Below are 16122 nucleotides of genomic sequence, written 5' to 3' on the forward strand. Positions count from 1 at the left end.
TACAATTCTCTGGGCTACTTCCCCCACAGCAGCCCTCACTTCCTCAAGCTCCACTTCACCCTTACCTCAGGGCCTCCTTCCTTGTGCCTGATATGGTGTGTACTACTCAGCCTCTCCAACAGCGCAACTTCCTCCCACAGCTCCTGACATGCACCCCCACCTGACTGACTGGGAAGCTTTGAACTAGTTTCAGCCAGCCCCTGATTGGCTTCAGGTGTCCCAATCAACCTAGACTTCTCCCTGCCTTCTGGAAAGTTCTTAATTGGCCCCAGGTGTCTTAATTGACCTGGAACAGCTGCCATTTCACTTATCCTGGTACCAGGGATTTGTTTAGCCAGGAGCTAATCTATATCTCCCAGTACTTTTCCATAGCCATCTGGCCTTGCCCCGTCACAAGCCATATAAATAAGAAGAAAACAAAGAAAGAAGAAGTGGGACCGCTTAACACTGAGGGTGGAGTGGAGGTTAAGGATAATCTAGGCATGGCCCAATATCTAAACAAATACTTTGCCTCAGTCTTTAACGAGGCTAATGAGAAGCTTAGGGATAATGGTAGGACGACAAATGAGAATAAGGATATGGAGGTAGATATTATCACATCCGAGGTAGAAGCCAAACTCGAACAGCTTAATGGGACTAAATTGGGGAGCCCAGATAATCTTCATCCAAGAATATTAAAGGAACTGGCACATGAAATTGCAAGCCCGTTAGCAAGAATTTTTAATCAATCTGTAAACTCAGGGGTTGTACCGTATGACTGGAGAATTGCTAACATAGTTCCTATTTTTAAGAAAGGGAAAAAGAGAGATCCAGGTAACTACAGTTTGACATCTGTTAGTTTGACATCTGTAGTATGCAAGGTCTTGGAAAAAATGTTGAAGGAGAAAGTACTTAAGGACATTGAGGTCAAAGGTAAATGGGACAAAATACAACATGGCTTTACAAAAGGTAGATCGTGGCAAACCAACCTGATCTCCTTCTTTGAGAAGGTAACAGATTTTTTAGACAAAGGGAATGTAGTGGATCTAATTTACCTCGATTTCAGTAAGGCATTTGATACGGTTCCACATGGAGAATTATTAGCTAAATTGGAAAAGATGGAGGTCAATATGAAAATTGAAAGGTCGATAAGTAACTGGTTAAAGGGGAGACTACAGTGGGTCACAATGAAAGGTGAACTGTCAGACTGAAAGGAGGTTACTAGTGGAGTTCCTCAGGGATCGGTTTTGGGACCAATCTTGTTTAATCTTTTTATTACTGACCTTGGCACAAAAAGCGGGAATGTGCTAATAAAGTTTGGGGATGACACAAAGCTGGGAGGTATTGTCAATACAAAGAAGGACCGGGATATCATACCGGAAGATCTGGATGACCTTGTAAACTGGAGTAATAGTAATAGGATGAAATTTAATAGTGAAAAGTGCAAGGTTATGCATTTAGGGATTAATAACAAGAATTTCTGTTATAAACTGGGGACACATTACTTGGAAGTAACAGAGGAGGAGAAGGACCTTGGAGTATTGGTTGATCACAGGATGACTATGAGCTGCCAATGTGACATGGCCGTGAAAAAAGCTAATGCGGTCTTGGGATGCATCAGGCGAGGTATTTCCAATAGGGATAAGGAGGTGTTAGTACCGTTCTACAAGGCACTGGTGAGACCTCATCTGGAATATTGTGTGCAGTTCTGGTCTCCCATGTTTAAGAAGGATGAATTCAAACTGGAACAGGTACAGAGAAGGGCTACTAGGATGAAAGGAGGAATGGAAAACCTGTCTTATGAAAGGAGACTCAAGGAACTTGTTTTGTTTAGCCTAACCAAAAGAAGGCTGAGAGGAGATAGGATTGCTATCTATAAATATATCAGAGGGATAAATACCAGGGAGGGAGAGGAATTATTTAAGCTCAGTACCCATGTGGACACAAGAACAAATGGATGTAAACTGGCCATCAGGAAGTTTAGACTTGAAATTAGATGAAGCTTCCTAAGCATCAGAGGAGTGAAGTTCTGGAACAGCCTTCCAAGGGAAGCAGTGGGGGCAAAAGACATATCTGGCTTCAAGACAAAGCTTGATAAATTTATGGAGGAGATGGTATTCTTTCTACCAGCACAGCATTTGGAGCACGCTTAGCCTGACCTGAGGGGCAGGACTTCCTCCAACCCTAGGGTGGGATTAACCCTTTCCTGGACAGTGAAGGTATGCACACCCCATCACAGGCACGAAATCTGGAAGGGAACCATTGGAACGAACTTCCAGTGGTAGAGGTGGAGTCTCCATCTGGAGATTTGTACATCCAGCCTGTGGTCCGTTCTGGAAAATATGCTCCCAGCAAAGACAAGTCATTGGGCTGCATAGAGGGGTAGCTGGGTGAGATTCTCTGGCCTGTGATATACAGGAGGTCAGGCTTGTTACTGTAATGGTCCCTTCTTGCCTTAAGATCTACAAATGCACCAGTCAAGGTTTCAGAGCTAGGAAGGTCACGTCAATTATCCATCCACTGCCTGGGCCATAGAGTGCACTGGTGAGTGAATTAAGATTTCAGCTGGTACATCCAGACAGCTGAGGCCTCTCATGCCAGCCCTTTGAGTGCCCAGGTGTGTACTAATTTGGGGAGGCTCCAGGCCATTTCCCAGTCGATGTTCATGCCATTGACAAGACACATGGACAGGCTCAGGGAATGCTGGGCTGTGAGTCCTTCCAACTCTTGGGAACGGGTTCCCAGCGGAGTCCAGGCTGGTGGTGGGTGAAAAGGGCTCTGACTGAATGGTATCCCATGTGGGATGAGTTGGGAGAGGTCTTTACTCAGTCTCCATGACACAATAACATAAACGGCTGAAGGAATTAGAAATGGGCCATGGAGACGTCTGCCTACAGGGACAGAGGTCACTGCTGTGTGATGGTGGCAGAGTCGCCCCAAGGGAGAAGTCAGTTGGGGGCCATCACTTCTGTTTCCAGTGTCTGACAATATGGGGCAGCTCAGGGTGTTGCTGATGGGGTGGCCGTGCCTTTCCCCCCTTTTTGTAGGGCTTGCGGGTGGGCTGGTCAGGTGTTGCCCAAATGTGGTGATGAGCTACAGATCTTTCCTCTTCTAGGAGCATGGGTTGAAATGGAGTCCAAGCGGGTAGTGGCTTAAAAGTTGCTCCCATCAGATGGCCCCGTTATTAGGTGTATTACAGTCGTGTGCAGAGGTCTCCACTGAGTTTGGGACCCCAATACGCTAGGAGCTGCACACACATAGAGTAAGAGATAGTCTCTGCCCAGGAGAGCTAAATGTCCAAAAAGAGAAAGGATGTGAAGGGAAACTGAGGCACAGAGAGGGGAGGTGAATTGCCTGAGGTCCTGCAAAGTCAATGACAGAGCTGGAAATAGACCCATGGGGGTCCTGAGTCCCATCCTAGTGCCCTGTTCGTTGGACCTCACTGCCTGTGGGATGATACAAGTTGAGGGAGGTCTCAGAACAGCTCTGTGGGTAAATTCCCCAGGTCCCCAGAATAGGGATCGGGGGGAATTGGTGCCTCTGCTGCCCAAGAACTGGTCCCAGCATAGCTCAAGCTGGCATTGGCTGGGAAGATGCCGCTGTTGGATGGGGGTGCATGGCCCCATTGAGCTATGCATTGGCAGGTCTCAGCCCAGCTCTGTTGCTGGCCTGGGGAGGGGAATCGCATGCTCGGGGTGGCTGGGGTGTGTAAAGGAGCCAAAGGGCGTGAAATTTAATGGAAGTTGGGGCTGAAATCCCTGAGGCTGCTGTGAGAATTGCAGCCTGTGACGGGGGGTCTCCACCTGCAGCCTGCCCGGTCTCCCCTGGCAGGGACCCTCTGTCTCTGGCCCTGGACGGGGATCTCCTGCCAAGAGCACAGATCGGAGCTCCCCGCTGTGCCCGCTCAGCTCCCTGGGTTAACGAAGAGGCCTCTCTAACCGGCACATGTGTCTCATCCCAGCTCCTCTCTGCCTCGTGGAGGACCAAGGCGTCTTTATTGAAGGAGAAGAGGAGGAATCTGACGGTCTCTGGACACCTGTTGCCTTCATTGCTCTCTTCCTGCTCAGCCTGTTGTACAGCGCCGGCGTCACGCTGCTTAAGGTAAGAGCAACAGCGACCTTCATGGTCCCGCGTCACTGCTGAGAGCAACAACCCGTGCTCAGGAATCGATCCCACGCCATCAGCATGCAGCCAGCCGCCAGCCGCGGGAACTGCTTAGTCACCCACACTCAGTGATGAAATTCAATAAGGACAACGCCAGGTTCTCCACTTAGGAAGGAGCAATGAGTTGCACACACACAAATGGGAAATGACGGCCTAGGGAGGAGTACTGCCGAAAGGGATCTGGGGGTCCTAGGGGATCACAAGCTAAATATGAGTCAACAATGTAATACTACTGGGAAAAAAATGAATTCTGGGATGTATTAGCAGGAATGTTGTAAGGAAGATACGAGAAGCAATTCTTCTGCTCTACTCCGTACTGATACGGCCTCAGCTGGAGTCTTGTGTCCCGTTCTGGGGACCATATTTCAGGAAAGATGTGGAAAATTTGGAGAAAGGCCATAGGAGAGCAACAAAAATCATTCAAGGGCTAGAAAACATGAGCTGTGAGGGAAGACTGAAAGAACTGGAGAAGAGAAGACTGGGGTGGCCTGGGCAGGGGAATGAGATTAGAACATTTTACAAATCTATAAAAGGTTGTTCTAAAAAGGAGGGTGAAAAATTGTTCTCGTTAACCTCGGAGGCCAGAACAAGAAGCAATGGGCGATAATTGCAGCAAGGGCGGTTTAGGTTGGACATTGGAAAAATCTTCCTAACTGTCAGGCTGGGTAAATACTGGAACAAATTGCCCAGGGAGGTTGTGGATCCTCCATTGTTGGAGGTTTTTAGGAGCAGGTTAGAGAAATACCTGTCCTAGGGATGGACTAGTTATGACTTAGTCCTGCCTCAGGGCAGGAGAGGGGACTAGGTGAGCTGTCGAGGTCTCTCCCTGTCCCACAGCTCTATGATGTTACGGTTGTCAGAGGCTAACACCAAAGTCAGGAGTTAGAGCCCAGGTTTAGGAACAGGTTACCTGGAGAGATGAAAGCCTGGGTGCAGGACAGCAGCCGGGCTGGACCCAGACGGGAAGGAGGCAGGAGCCGGGCTGGACCCAGACGGGAAGGAGGCAGGAGCTGGGCTGGAACAAGCAGTCGCAGCTGCTATCGCAGCCCTGGGGAAATTCTTTGGGCAGCTGCTTAACTTGTGCTGGGCTCGTGAACCGGGCTGCTGACTCTGCCAAGCAATCAGGGAGGAGCCAATCAGGCAGCCGGCTCCAGGCCAGGTGCGCACGTCAGGTTGCCTGGGACTGGCTCTGCTGCCAGCCCTGATTCCTGACAGTGACCAACGATCAATGAGAGAGAATCAGGAACGATTACTCATTAATAATCCACCCCCCGTCATCACTAATTAACAAGCTGCCATCCAGGTTAATGCGGCAGCGATCAGTACATGAGAATCAACAGTCTATTATCAATTCCAATCGTTTATCACTGAGAAATCAATAATCACGGATTGGCTGTCCCTGGTCAGTACCTAGTGATCTGTACTTAATGCTGAATAGCCATTAATCTGCAATGAATTATCAATAATCAACACTCCCAGATCAGTAATTAATGTTAAAGAATCGAGGATCAAGCATCAATAAGCTGCTAATAATTATCAATTGATAAGAATCACTTGTCAATAATCAGGCATTAATGATCAATGACCAAAAATGAATGATCCCTAATTAAGACGCAAGAGGAAATGTTCCAAGAGCAAGGCTCCATGAGCGTCAATCAATAAGCACTCAGCCGTGATCACTAAGGATCAGTCGTCGGGCCCAGAAGCACAAAGGGCCAGAGGTGCCCGTGAAGCCGGTTCTGTGCCGGGCCGCGGTGCAATGGGGCTGGTACGAGAAGCAGGGAGAATCGGCGGAGGCAGCTGCGGCTCCCCAGGGACTTGGTGTGCGGCACCCGCTGGGCAGTGGCCGTTCCCTGAGGCGGTTTGACAAGGCTGGTGTCTCTGTCTGGAAGATGAGCTCCAGCTCAAGCCAGACATCCTGGCAGGACGCAGGCGTGGCTGGGCGAGGCTAGATGGTGCCAAGGGTCCCTTCTGGCCTTGCTCTCCCAGCCGAGGATGCTGCCCGTGAGCGGCACCGGCTGAACCCCTCTGCTCTCTGTGTCCCACAGGTGCGGTGAATGCCCGGCTCCAGGCTCCTAGGAGGGGACAGCACTGCTTCGTCCTCTTCATTCCCTCCCTCCATCTTCAGCCCTGCCGGGCTCCGGCCCCCTCTCCGGACACCGGGAGGGACCATGTTCCACGGCAGCGCGGAGGGCGCGACAACGGCCGCTGAAGGGTCTGAGCTCCGCAGAACCCAGAGCAGGGAGGGCAGAGTCCTTCCCCGGACGTCCCCGTGGGGCAGCCCACGCTGGAGCTTGAGCTCAGCCCCGTGCCCTCAGTCCTCCACCCCCATCCCACGGCAGGGACTGGATTTCCTTGTGTGTCTGTGTGTGCAGGTCTGTCGTGTCCTGAGGTCTGGTCAACGTGGACTGTGGCGAGGGAGAAGAGTCTCATTTGCTCCATCGTTTAACTCGCAACTTACACGGGAATTGTGTGTTTGATTGAAAATAAAAGGAGTTAAGAATTGGTAGCTGCATTTCAGGGTGGTTTGGGGGGATTTAACCAAGGAGAACAGTACGCACTGTATGTCCCAACCCCCCCGGTGTCTATCTAAGCATCCGTCCATTCTCAGACACGCACATGTTTCTCTCTTTCTCTCTCTTTCTCTCTCTCTCATGACCCCCATTTGATCCTACTTTCTGTATTTAATAAAATCACTTTTGCCTCATTAATTAACCCACAATATGTATTAACACTTCGGGGGGGGGGGGAAACAGCTGTGCATATCTCTCTATGAGTGTTATAGAGGGTGAACAATTTATAAGTTTATCATGTATAAGCTGTATACAGGGCAAAATGGATTTATTTGGGGTTTGGACCCCACTGGGAGTTGGGCATCTGAGGGTCAAACATGCTTTCAGTTAAGTCTGCAGCTTTGGGGCATGTGGTTGAGACCTCGGTCTGTGCTGGAGCAGACTGGCGTGTCTGGCTCAAACCAGGCAGGGTGCTGGAGTCCCAAGCTGGCAGGGAAAGCAGGGGCAGAAGTGGCCTTGTATCATAAATATTAGGGGAAGGGTAAACCCCTTTAAAATCCCTCCTGGCCAGAGGAAAAATCCTCTCACCTGCAAAGGGTTAAGGTAACCTTGCTGGCACCTGACCAAAATGACCAATGAGTTGACAAGATACTTTCAAAAGCTGGGAGGAGGGAGAAAAACAAAGGGTCTGTGTCTGTCTGTATGGTGCTTTTGCTGGGGACAGAACAGGACTGGAGTCTTAGAACTTAGTAAGTAATCTAGCTAGGTATGTGTTAGATTATGATTTCTTGAAATGGCTGAGAAAATAGCTGTGCTGAATAGAATGACTATTCCTGTCTGTGTGTCTTTTTTTTAACTTAAGGTTTTGCCTAGAGGGATTCTCTATGTTTTGAATCTAATTACCCTGTAAGGTATTCACCATCCTGATTTTACAGAGGTGATTCTTTTCTTTTTACTTCTATTAAAAGTCTTCTTGTAAGGAAACTGAATGCTTTTTCATTGTTCTAAGATCCAAGGGTTTGGGTCTGTGGTCACCTATGCAAACTGGTGAGGATTTTTACCAAACCTTCCCCAGGAAGTGGGGTGCAAGGGTTGGGAGGATTTTGGGGGGAAAGACGTGTCCTAACTATGTTTTTTCAGGAACCCAGATAAAGTTTGGTGGTGGCAGTGGAAGCCCAAGGGTAAAATAGTTTGTACCTTGGGGAAGCTTTAACCTAAGCTGGTAAAAGTAAGCTCAGGAGGTTTTCATGCAGGTCCCCACATCTGTACCCTAGAGTTCAGAGTGGGGAAGGAACCTTGACACCTTGGCACATCAGGTGGCAGCCCCAAGGGGGTTTCTGTGATCCAACCCATCACTGAAGATCTGCCCCAGAGATCTCCCCTTTCTGCCCCTCAGTCCCAGCCCATATAGGCTGAGGAACGAAGCCCCAGCTCTCTGGTTCGTAGCTAGGCCCCCATCTCCCATTGGGGCCAGTGCAGCGGGCATCCTTCCTTTTATTCTCCATGCCCAGAGGCGCCCCCTACAGACACGACATGACCCTCTGGAGGGTGTCAGGGGTCCCTGAAAGTCGGGGATGGAGGTTATGAATGAGATGGAGCCTGATTTGTTTATTTATTTATTTATTGTCACTCAGTGCACACAACAAAAGTCACACCCACACACCACCCATAAAAATCCCAATGAAGAGCTAAATATGCAACATACAGAATGACAGACACAACTCTGGCTATGGTCCTGCCCCAGGGCGGGGGGCTGGCTGGCGCAGGGGGTGGGGAAGGGGATATGGGGCCTTTCCGCTCTAGGGGGCGCTGGCTCTGATCCAGTCCCAGAGCAGGGGGCTGTTGGGTTCAGGAGGGTGGGAAGTGGGACTCGGGTTGTTTCCGCGCTAGGGGTGCTGGTTCCCTGCCTGAAGCGAGTTGTCCGGTCTCAGCCCAGCTCCCAGCAGGGCAGCGTCCCCAGTGGCTGAGGGCGGATTAGGCCATGTGGGGTGAGCTCCTCGCTCCCCCCAGGGGGGTCTCCCAGGGGCACAGCGCTAGCGGGGGGCAGCTGTGGGACTCAGGGTGGTGTCACCAATAGAGCCGGGAGTCCCGGCCCCTTGTCTCCGGGTGGACGGGGGCAGCGGCCCCTACACCACGCGCTGGATCACGTTCTTGTACTCGGGGCCACTCGCCTCCTTCAGCTGCACCACGGTGGAGAACAGCCACTTCACCTGCAGGGGGGCAGAGAGAGCAAGGGTGAGAGGGGTCAGCACTGGGGGAGCTGCTCAGTCCGTCTGTCTGTCTGTGTCATCCCTTCCTGCTTTTATGTCTGTGTCTCATTCACTCAGTCTCTGTCTTATTCACCTATTCTTCTTTCTCTTTCCTTCTTCCGTTCTTTCTTTCCCTTCCATGCTGCCCTCTGTGACGTTATTGACGTGAACTGTGACTGCATGGATCATTGTTGCAACCACTGATATATATTTGCAGGAAATGTTGTACGAAGGTTGTTGTATGAGGTGTCTATGACAAGGTTATGATTTGCTGGTTGTGATGATCCTGTGTGTGTATCATTTTTGTAGTTGAAGTTATGGATATTGGCTTTGGACTTGTATCTCAATGTGTTTTGATTCTAAGTAGCCTCAGTCAAGCATTTGCTCAGCTTCTTGCGAAAGGACTATTCTCAGTAAGTGGCCAATCAAGAAACACTTAACTGACAATGAATTTGGGAGATGCCAATCCACGTCTGAGCTTTCCTGGGAACGTTCAAACTAACATGTAAACAATGGCATCGGCCTGCAAACTAAGCCATGCATGGACATGTGACTTGCCCATGTGACTCCAGACTCCATCTTGCTGATGTGATTTTCCACAGTAAGAAGAAAGGGGTGTCCTTCCACGGGCAGAGAATATAAAAGGCCCAGAAAACCCCTCCATTTTTGTCTTGATCCTGTTTCAGACCTCTGGAGGAACCTTGCTACAAACTGAAGCTCTGAACAAAGGACTGAATGACCCATCCCAGCTGTTGATGGACTCCAGAGACTGGATTTGAACCTGCATCACTGCTACAAGCCTGCACCAAGAACTTTGCCATTACTCTCTGTGTCATAAATAGAAAGGGAAGGGTTCCAACCCCTCTGTGTGCAGTAACATCAAATCCCTCCTGGCCAGAGGTACAGAATCACTTACCTGTAAGGGATTAATCAGTGCAATTAACCTAGTTGACACCTGAGCAGAAGGACCAATGGGGAAAGAAGATACTTTCAGATTGTTTGTGCTCTCTTTGGTGTTCCCTCTCAGAACAAAGAGAGAGACGGAGCAGGTAACCCAGCTCCTAAAAAGATCCTGAAATAATATGTCTAAAATTACAGAAATTGTATGTAATAGCAAGGAAATGCGTTAGATTATTTTTTGTTTTAACTTGTAAATTTTCCCTATGCTAAGCGTTAATTTTATTCCTGTTTTGTGTCTGAGAAGCAGAGTCAGAGGGGAATCCTCTGTGTTTTAAATCTTTTTATTTACCCTGTAAAGTTATCTTCCACCCCAATTTTGCAAGTGGCTGTGCTTGACCAGTTTGCTGGGGAGACGAGGTTGCTGAGAGAGGAATGTCTCTGTGCTGATTCTGTAAGTGAGCTGTCTGTGCTTCAGGGTCTGAGGACAGATTTGGCTACAGGGGGGAGGAATAGCTCAGTGTTTTGAGCACTGGCCTGCTAAACCCAGGGTTGTGAGCTCAATCCTTGAGGGGGCCATTTAGGGATCGGGGGCAAAAATTGGGGATTGGTCCTGCTTTGAGCAGGGGGTTGGACTAGATGACCTCCTGAGGTCCCTTCCAACCCTGATATTCTATTCTACTAATGTTTTAGAGCCGAACAATTTTATGGCTGAGTGCTTGAGGATGCAGGGGAGAGACAAGCAAAGTTTCACCCTCAGACTGTTTGGATTGGTGTGGTATCTCTTCAAGAGAGAGTCCAGCCTTGGAATTGGCAGCAGTTAAGAATCTGAAAACTGGTGAACAGGCTCCTGTCTGTGTGGATGCAAATTACCTTGAGGACTGGGGGAAGAAAGACTTGCTCATATCTGTTAGCACAGAGAGCCCACCCTAGCAGCCAGTGAATTCTGTTAAGCAAGAGAAATCAGGGTTTGATCCTTCAGAACAAGTAGGAAAAAGAGAACTTAATTTTGCAAAGGGTAACCCTGAAAGGCCCAAACCCCAGTGGTATGGAGCCAAAGGTGTGGCATGACAAAAATGATTGTAGATGGACACTTGCAATGAATTTGTTGTTATTGCTCATGGTAATTTTTGTAACTAATGTGTTGCTATTACCAAGAACTGTAAAAATGGGGGTAAGATCTGATTTGTATATTGACCTGGGTCTGGGGCTTGGTCTTTTGGGATCATGAGAATTACTGGATATTGGTTTTGATAACCATTTGTCCCCATAAGGAGTGGCATTGGTGGTGATACTGGGAAACTAGAGAGTCTAAGGGAATTGCTTGTGTGACTTGTGGTTAGGCAGTGCGTAAAAACCAAAGTCCTCTCTGCTGGGCTGGTTTGGTGTGCCTTAGAAGTGGAGAAATCCCAGCCTTGGGCTGTAACTGCCTTGCTCTAAGCAATTTGTCCTGAATTGATACTCTCAGAAGTGTCCCACCAAAGACAGCATCGTTACAAGAGGCAGCATCGTTACACCCTCTACTGTGCTAAACTTGTTCATTGCTTCATTCCTATGTTTGTTCTCTCTCTCTCTCTCTCACCTTGAACAGGGTCACGGTGGCACTGTAGCACACACTCAAGAGGAAGAGGGTGACGAAGACCGAAATGGTGGACCAGAGTCCATCTAGCTCCTTGTCTCCATCCTCGCTGCAAAACTCACCTGACACGATCACCTCTGTTGGGGGGAGAGAAAGAGACATCAGCTCCAACTCAGCCACTGTGACAGAGAGAGCTCGGACTGTGAGTCCAACACCAACCTGCCTATCCCCTTCTCTCTCCATCCTTCCATCCCTCCACTCATCTATCTCTGGATACATCCACCCATCCGTGACCACAAAGCATCCATCATTGCATCCCTAGACACACACCCCTCCTTCCATTCATCCATCTCTAGATGTATCCATCTATCTGCCCATCCCCATTCATCCCTCCATTCATCCATGACCACAAACCACCCATCGATCCGTCCATCCATGACTACAAACCATCCATCCATCCATCCATCCATCCATGCCTGCACCCATCCATCTGTAGATATTTCCATCCATCCATGACCACAAACCATCCATCCATCCATCCATGCCTGCACCCATCCATCTGTAGATACTTCCATCCATCCATGACCACAAACCCCCCATCCTTCCATCAGTCCATCCCGAGACACTCCCCCCATCCATCCATCCATGACCGCAAACCACCCATCCTTCCATCAGTCCATCCCGAGACACTCCCCCCATCCATCCATCCATGACCGCAAACCACCCATCAATCCGTCCATCAATCTCTAGACACCTCCAAACATCCCAAGACGCACCCCTCCATCCATCCGCCCACCCCTGCCTGCTATGATGAAATGAAGGATGCAGAGCCTCCCAGGTCTCATCTCACTTGTTCCATGTGGCCGTGGCCCTACACCCTGGCACTGAAGCTTGGCCACGTGTTGAATTTCTCTGTGCCTTAGTTTCTTTGCCTGTGAAAGGAGGCTCAGGATCCCTCTGAGGTGGGCGAGGTGCCGGGATGCTGCCATGGTGGGGGAGCTCCCTAAAGACCAGGAGGATGGATTTCACATGTGTGCCTCTATGACCCTGCTCCCAATGTATCTAAACACCCAGGAGTCACTTCAGATGGAACGCAGCCACCCCTGGGCCTGTTTATACAGGGCTCTCTTGCCAACCTGGAGTTGCCTCGTCTGTGGGGATTTTGAACACTGTCGCTTTTATGAACCGAGCCACAAATATTTTGAGGATGGGATGTAACGTTTCTCTCTGATATGAAAGATGATGCTCCCTGAAGCATGGTGCCCCTACTGATCCCCCTGCCCTAGAGATGTCTGGAGAACAGATGCATGAATCTGCTTGTCTCTCTCTGTGTTGTGTGTCTCTCTGTGTGTAGAAACACGACAGCCCAGGTGGGAGGGTCCCTGGGTCATTCCATGTTACAGGTGTGTCCATCTGCACTGGACTGAGCTCTCTCTCAGCCAACCCTCCCACTCTCTTACTCTGTGTGCCCCTGCACGGCCCCCAGGATAACAGCCCTACCACTGCCGCTGCAGGCTACGCACTCTTTAATGCAGGTGCGAGCTCTGTGCTCGGCACTGGTGGGTTTGAGTCCTGCGCTCGCCCATCCAGCCTTGGGGCTGATTCACACACCTTCCCCCCCATGTGTGTGTGAGGGGCTGTTTAGGAGATGGGGCAACTGCATTGTCTGTCCCACCCCACTGCCTGGACCCCCTATGTCACCAGAGCTAGTGAGACTTTAGGTGAGTCCCTGCTTAGTACCTGCTCCAGCAGCCCTACGACTGCTGCTGCTTTGCGGGGACGGAGTCCCAGGAGCTGATCCCCCTGCGGGGTGTTTGCGGTATGTTGTCCTATCTCCCCGTCCCCAGCTGCCACTGAGGGTAAGGGTTGGAGGGAGACCTCTTAGCCTTCTAGCCAGCAGAGGAGGTGTGTGTGGGGGTCAGGGTATTTTAATTACCTTCCCCACACTGACTGTCTGGAAAATTCCCATGGGGCCTCTGCTCCTCTCTGTGGTGGACGGGGGTGTAGGGTAAACCCTGATCCAGTGCCCCTCTGGGTACACATGGGTTATAGCCTAGAGAGTATCTCGCCTCGGTGAGATGCCAGGAATGGCTTGGCCATCCACCGATACATCTACCCACCCAGCCATCCCACGCTCCATCCATCCTTATCTCTAACCATCCTCCATATCTTCCATCCATCCATATAGATCCTTATCCATCTATTCTCCTACCTCCACATCCATCCATCTCCATCATCATCCCTACCCATCCATCCATTCATCCTCCCCCACGTTTTCCATCCATCCACGCAACCCCATCCACTTATTTATCATCCCTTTATATATTATCCATCTCCAACCATCTATCACCATATGTCTCCATTAACACAATCAGTCATCCATCTATCCATTGCCATATTCACCCATCCATTCATCCTCATCTATCTATCACTCACGATCACTACCAGCCCATCCATCCATCCGTCCATCCCCATCCATTCTCATTTTCCTATCAGCATCCATCCCCATCGGTACTGATCCACTACCATATGCACCCACCCATCCGTTCATTTATACATCCATCCGTCCCCACCTATCCCCATCTCAAGCTATCCATCTATCACAGTCCATCTATGGCCATCCATTTATCCATCCCTTCATTCTTCAGAACAGACACCCTTCCTACCTTCACCATAAATTTATCCATCCATCCCCATCCATTGGCACTGCACCGGGGAACCATCCACCCACCATTCCCGCAGTGCAGTGCAGTCTAGTGGGATTCGGTGAGACTCTGAGAACACCTGGGTTCTGTTTCTAGCTCAGTAACGGACGTTACCTTGGGCAGGTCCCTTCCCCTCTTGGTGTCTCTGTTTCGTCTCCCTCCTTCTCTGTAAGGTGTGAGCCCTTTGACACAGGGACAGTCTCCCACTGTGTCTGTGCCATACCCAGCCCAACAGGGCCCTATCTGAGTTGGGGGTGGAGGTACTACTTTAATCCAAATAATAAGCGCGCTCTCTCTCCTTCTCTCCTGTGATATCTGTTGGTCTATTAGTCCTTCCCTCTGAAGTATGTATGTATCCATCTAACCATTTCTCTGAACACCGGGCCTTCCAACTGACCTGGGCTTGGATATGGGCTCTGTAGTATGTGTGTGTGTAACTGTCCATCTACCCCCCTCTCCATCACTGCTTCTGTGTTGTTTTTGTATCCATGTATCTACACATCTTTCCTTCCTATGGCACCATTCCATCCTTTGTTCCATGGCATCAGCCCGTGTATCTACCAATCCTTCCTTCCATGGCATCAACCCATCCTTCCTTCCATGGCCTTTACCCATGGATCTACCCATCCATCCATGGTGTATATGTATCCACCCATTCAGGATCTGGGAATTGGCATCCCCAGACTTGTAGCATCTCGGCTTCTCCCAGCCTGCAACCTGGGACCTCGTCCACCTTGGGCGACCTGCAGATTTCACCCAGTGACACCACAACAAGGAGACCTGGGGGTGAGCTCAGACTCGTTCTGTTTATTCACTTGTTGTCATTGCGGGCACAGAGATTATTTACAGGAAGTTGTACTGGACAATACTAGCAGTGGGGCTGGGAGGAGATGTCTTCATTTACCAGAGACTTTGCTGACGCTGCGTTGGGTGAACTTCATCTGCAGGGCTTCGTGGATGACCATGCAGGTGTAGGTGTCCCCGCTGTTCCAGCTGGCCTTGTTGACTTTCAGCTTGCTGTAGAGGAAGAAGTTCGAGTCGCCAGCTCCGTCCTTGATGGGCTGGGTGGTGAAGTATTCCATGCTCTCGTCGGCTTTGTGGTTCTTCATCCACTGCACTGAGATGTCCTCGGGGAAGAAGCCCCGCACCAGACAGGTGAGGCTGACGGAGTCTTCGGAGCTGCTCAGCTCATCGTTGTGGGGGCGCAGGAGGTAGATGCCTGGGCCAGAGCGCCTGCCTTCGGTGCGTGGGGACGGAGGACACAGGGGAGCCATGCACATCACTCAGCTGGGCCACGCGGGGAGAAGGAGTGTGTGTGTGTGTGTGTGTGTGTGTGTGTGGGGGGGGGGTAGGAACATCCCCTCTCTCCTCCAGGATGGAGGGACTGGGAGCTGGTAGTCCTGGAGAGCAGGACGGGGGATAGGATGGTCTCCATCTCACGTGGGGATGCAAAGGGACCCAAGGCCTGGATCCCAGGTTGTTGGGCGTTGGGGCTTCCCCTTAAGGAGCATCCCTCCCTGCTGGGGGTGGGGATAGGGGAGTCTCTCCCCTTAGGGACCCTGCTCTCCTCCTACCTGGCTTCTTGGAGATGGATTTGATGAGGGGTGAGGGCAGCTCTGAGTGCTCCACTTTGCAGGTGAAGTTCTCTCCGGCATCCCAGTCGCGGGTGAGGATGGGCATGGAGCTGGAGGCGGTGAAGGTGCCGTTGAACTGCTCACCGAGGTCCAGGCGATCAGGGCTAATGGACTCTGGCTTCTCCCGGGACCAGACCACCCGGAGGCTGGAGTTGCTAGGCAGGTTGACCACCAGGCAGGTGAGCATGGGGCTCTGGGCCACATACAGGGCGGCGGGAGACGGGGGCACCAGGAAGACCTGGATGTTGCTGGGAGATGTTGTTTCTTCTGGGGATGGGAGAGCCCAGGTCAGCAGGTAGCCCTGGGTTCCCCCGCCCAAGCCCATCCGCACTCCTCTCCCCCCTGGAGCCCAGCCCGGCATCCACCTCCCCAGAAGTGGATTTCCAGTAAAACACAGAGTGC

General features: G+C 50.7%; 1 protein-coding gene and 2 gene segments (V, D, J or C); all 3 read right to left on the minus strand.

The window, feature by feature from the left end:
* Positions 1–16122, minus strand: part of LOC102932895 — a 489191-nt gene that overhangs the window by 19236 nt on the left and 453833 nt on the right.
* LOC119563590 lies at positions 8264–12506 on the minus strand. The segment is given in 3 exon segments: positions 8264–8866; positions 11385–11518; positions 12232–12506. Coding segments are annotated over 3 exon segments (357 nt in total).
* LOC102940154 (immunoglobulin epsilon heavy chain-like) overlaps positions 14940–16122 on the minus strand; it is a 1331510-nt gene continuing 1330327 nt past the window's right edge. Inside the window, 2 exon segments of the mRNA XM_043527004.1 lie at positions 14940–15323; positions 15661–15987. Coding sequence (XP_043382939.1) covers positions 14983–15323; positions 15661–15987 — 668 coding nt within the window. The 3' untranslated portion in view covers positions 14940–14982.

The sequence above is a fragment of the Chelonia mydas genome, chromosome 13 (genome assembly GCF_015237465.2).
Source record: "Chelonia mydas isolate rCheMyd1 chromosome 13, rCheMyd1.pri.v2, whole genome shotgun sequence".
Classification (NCBI taxonomy): Eukaryota; Metazoa; Chordata; order Testudines; family Cheloniidae; genus Chelonia; species Chelonia mydas.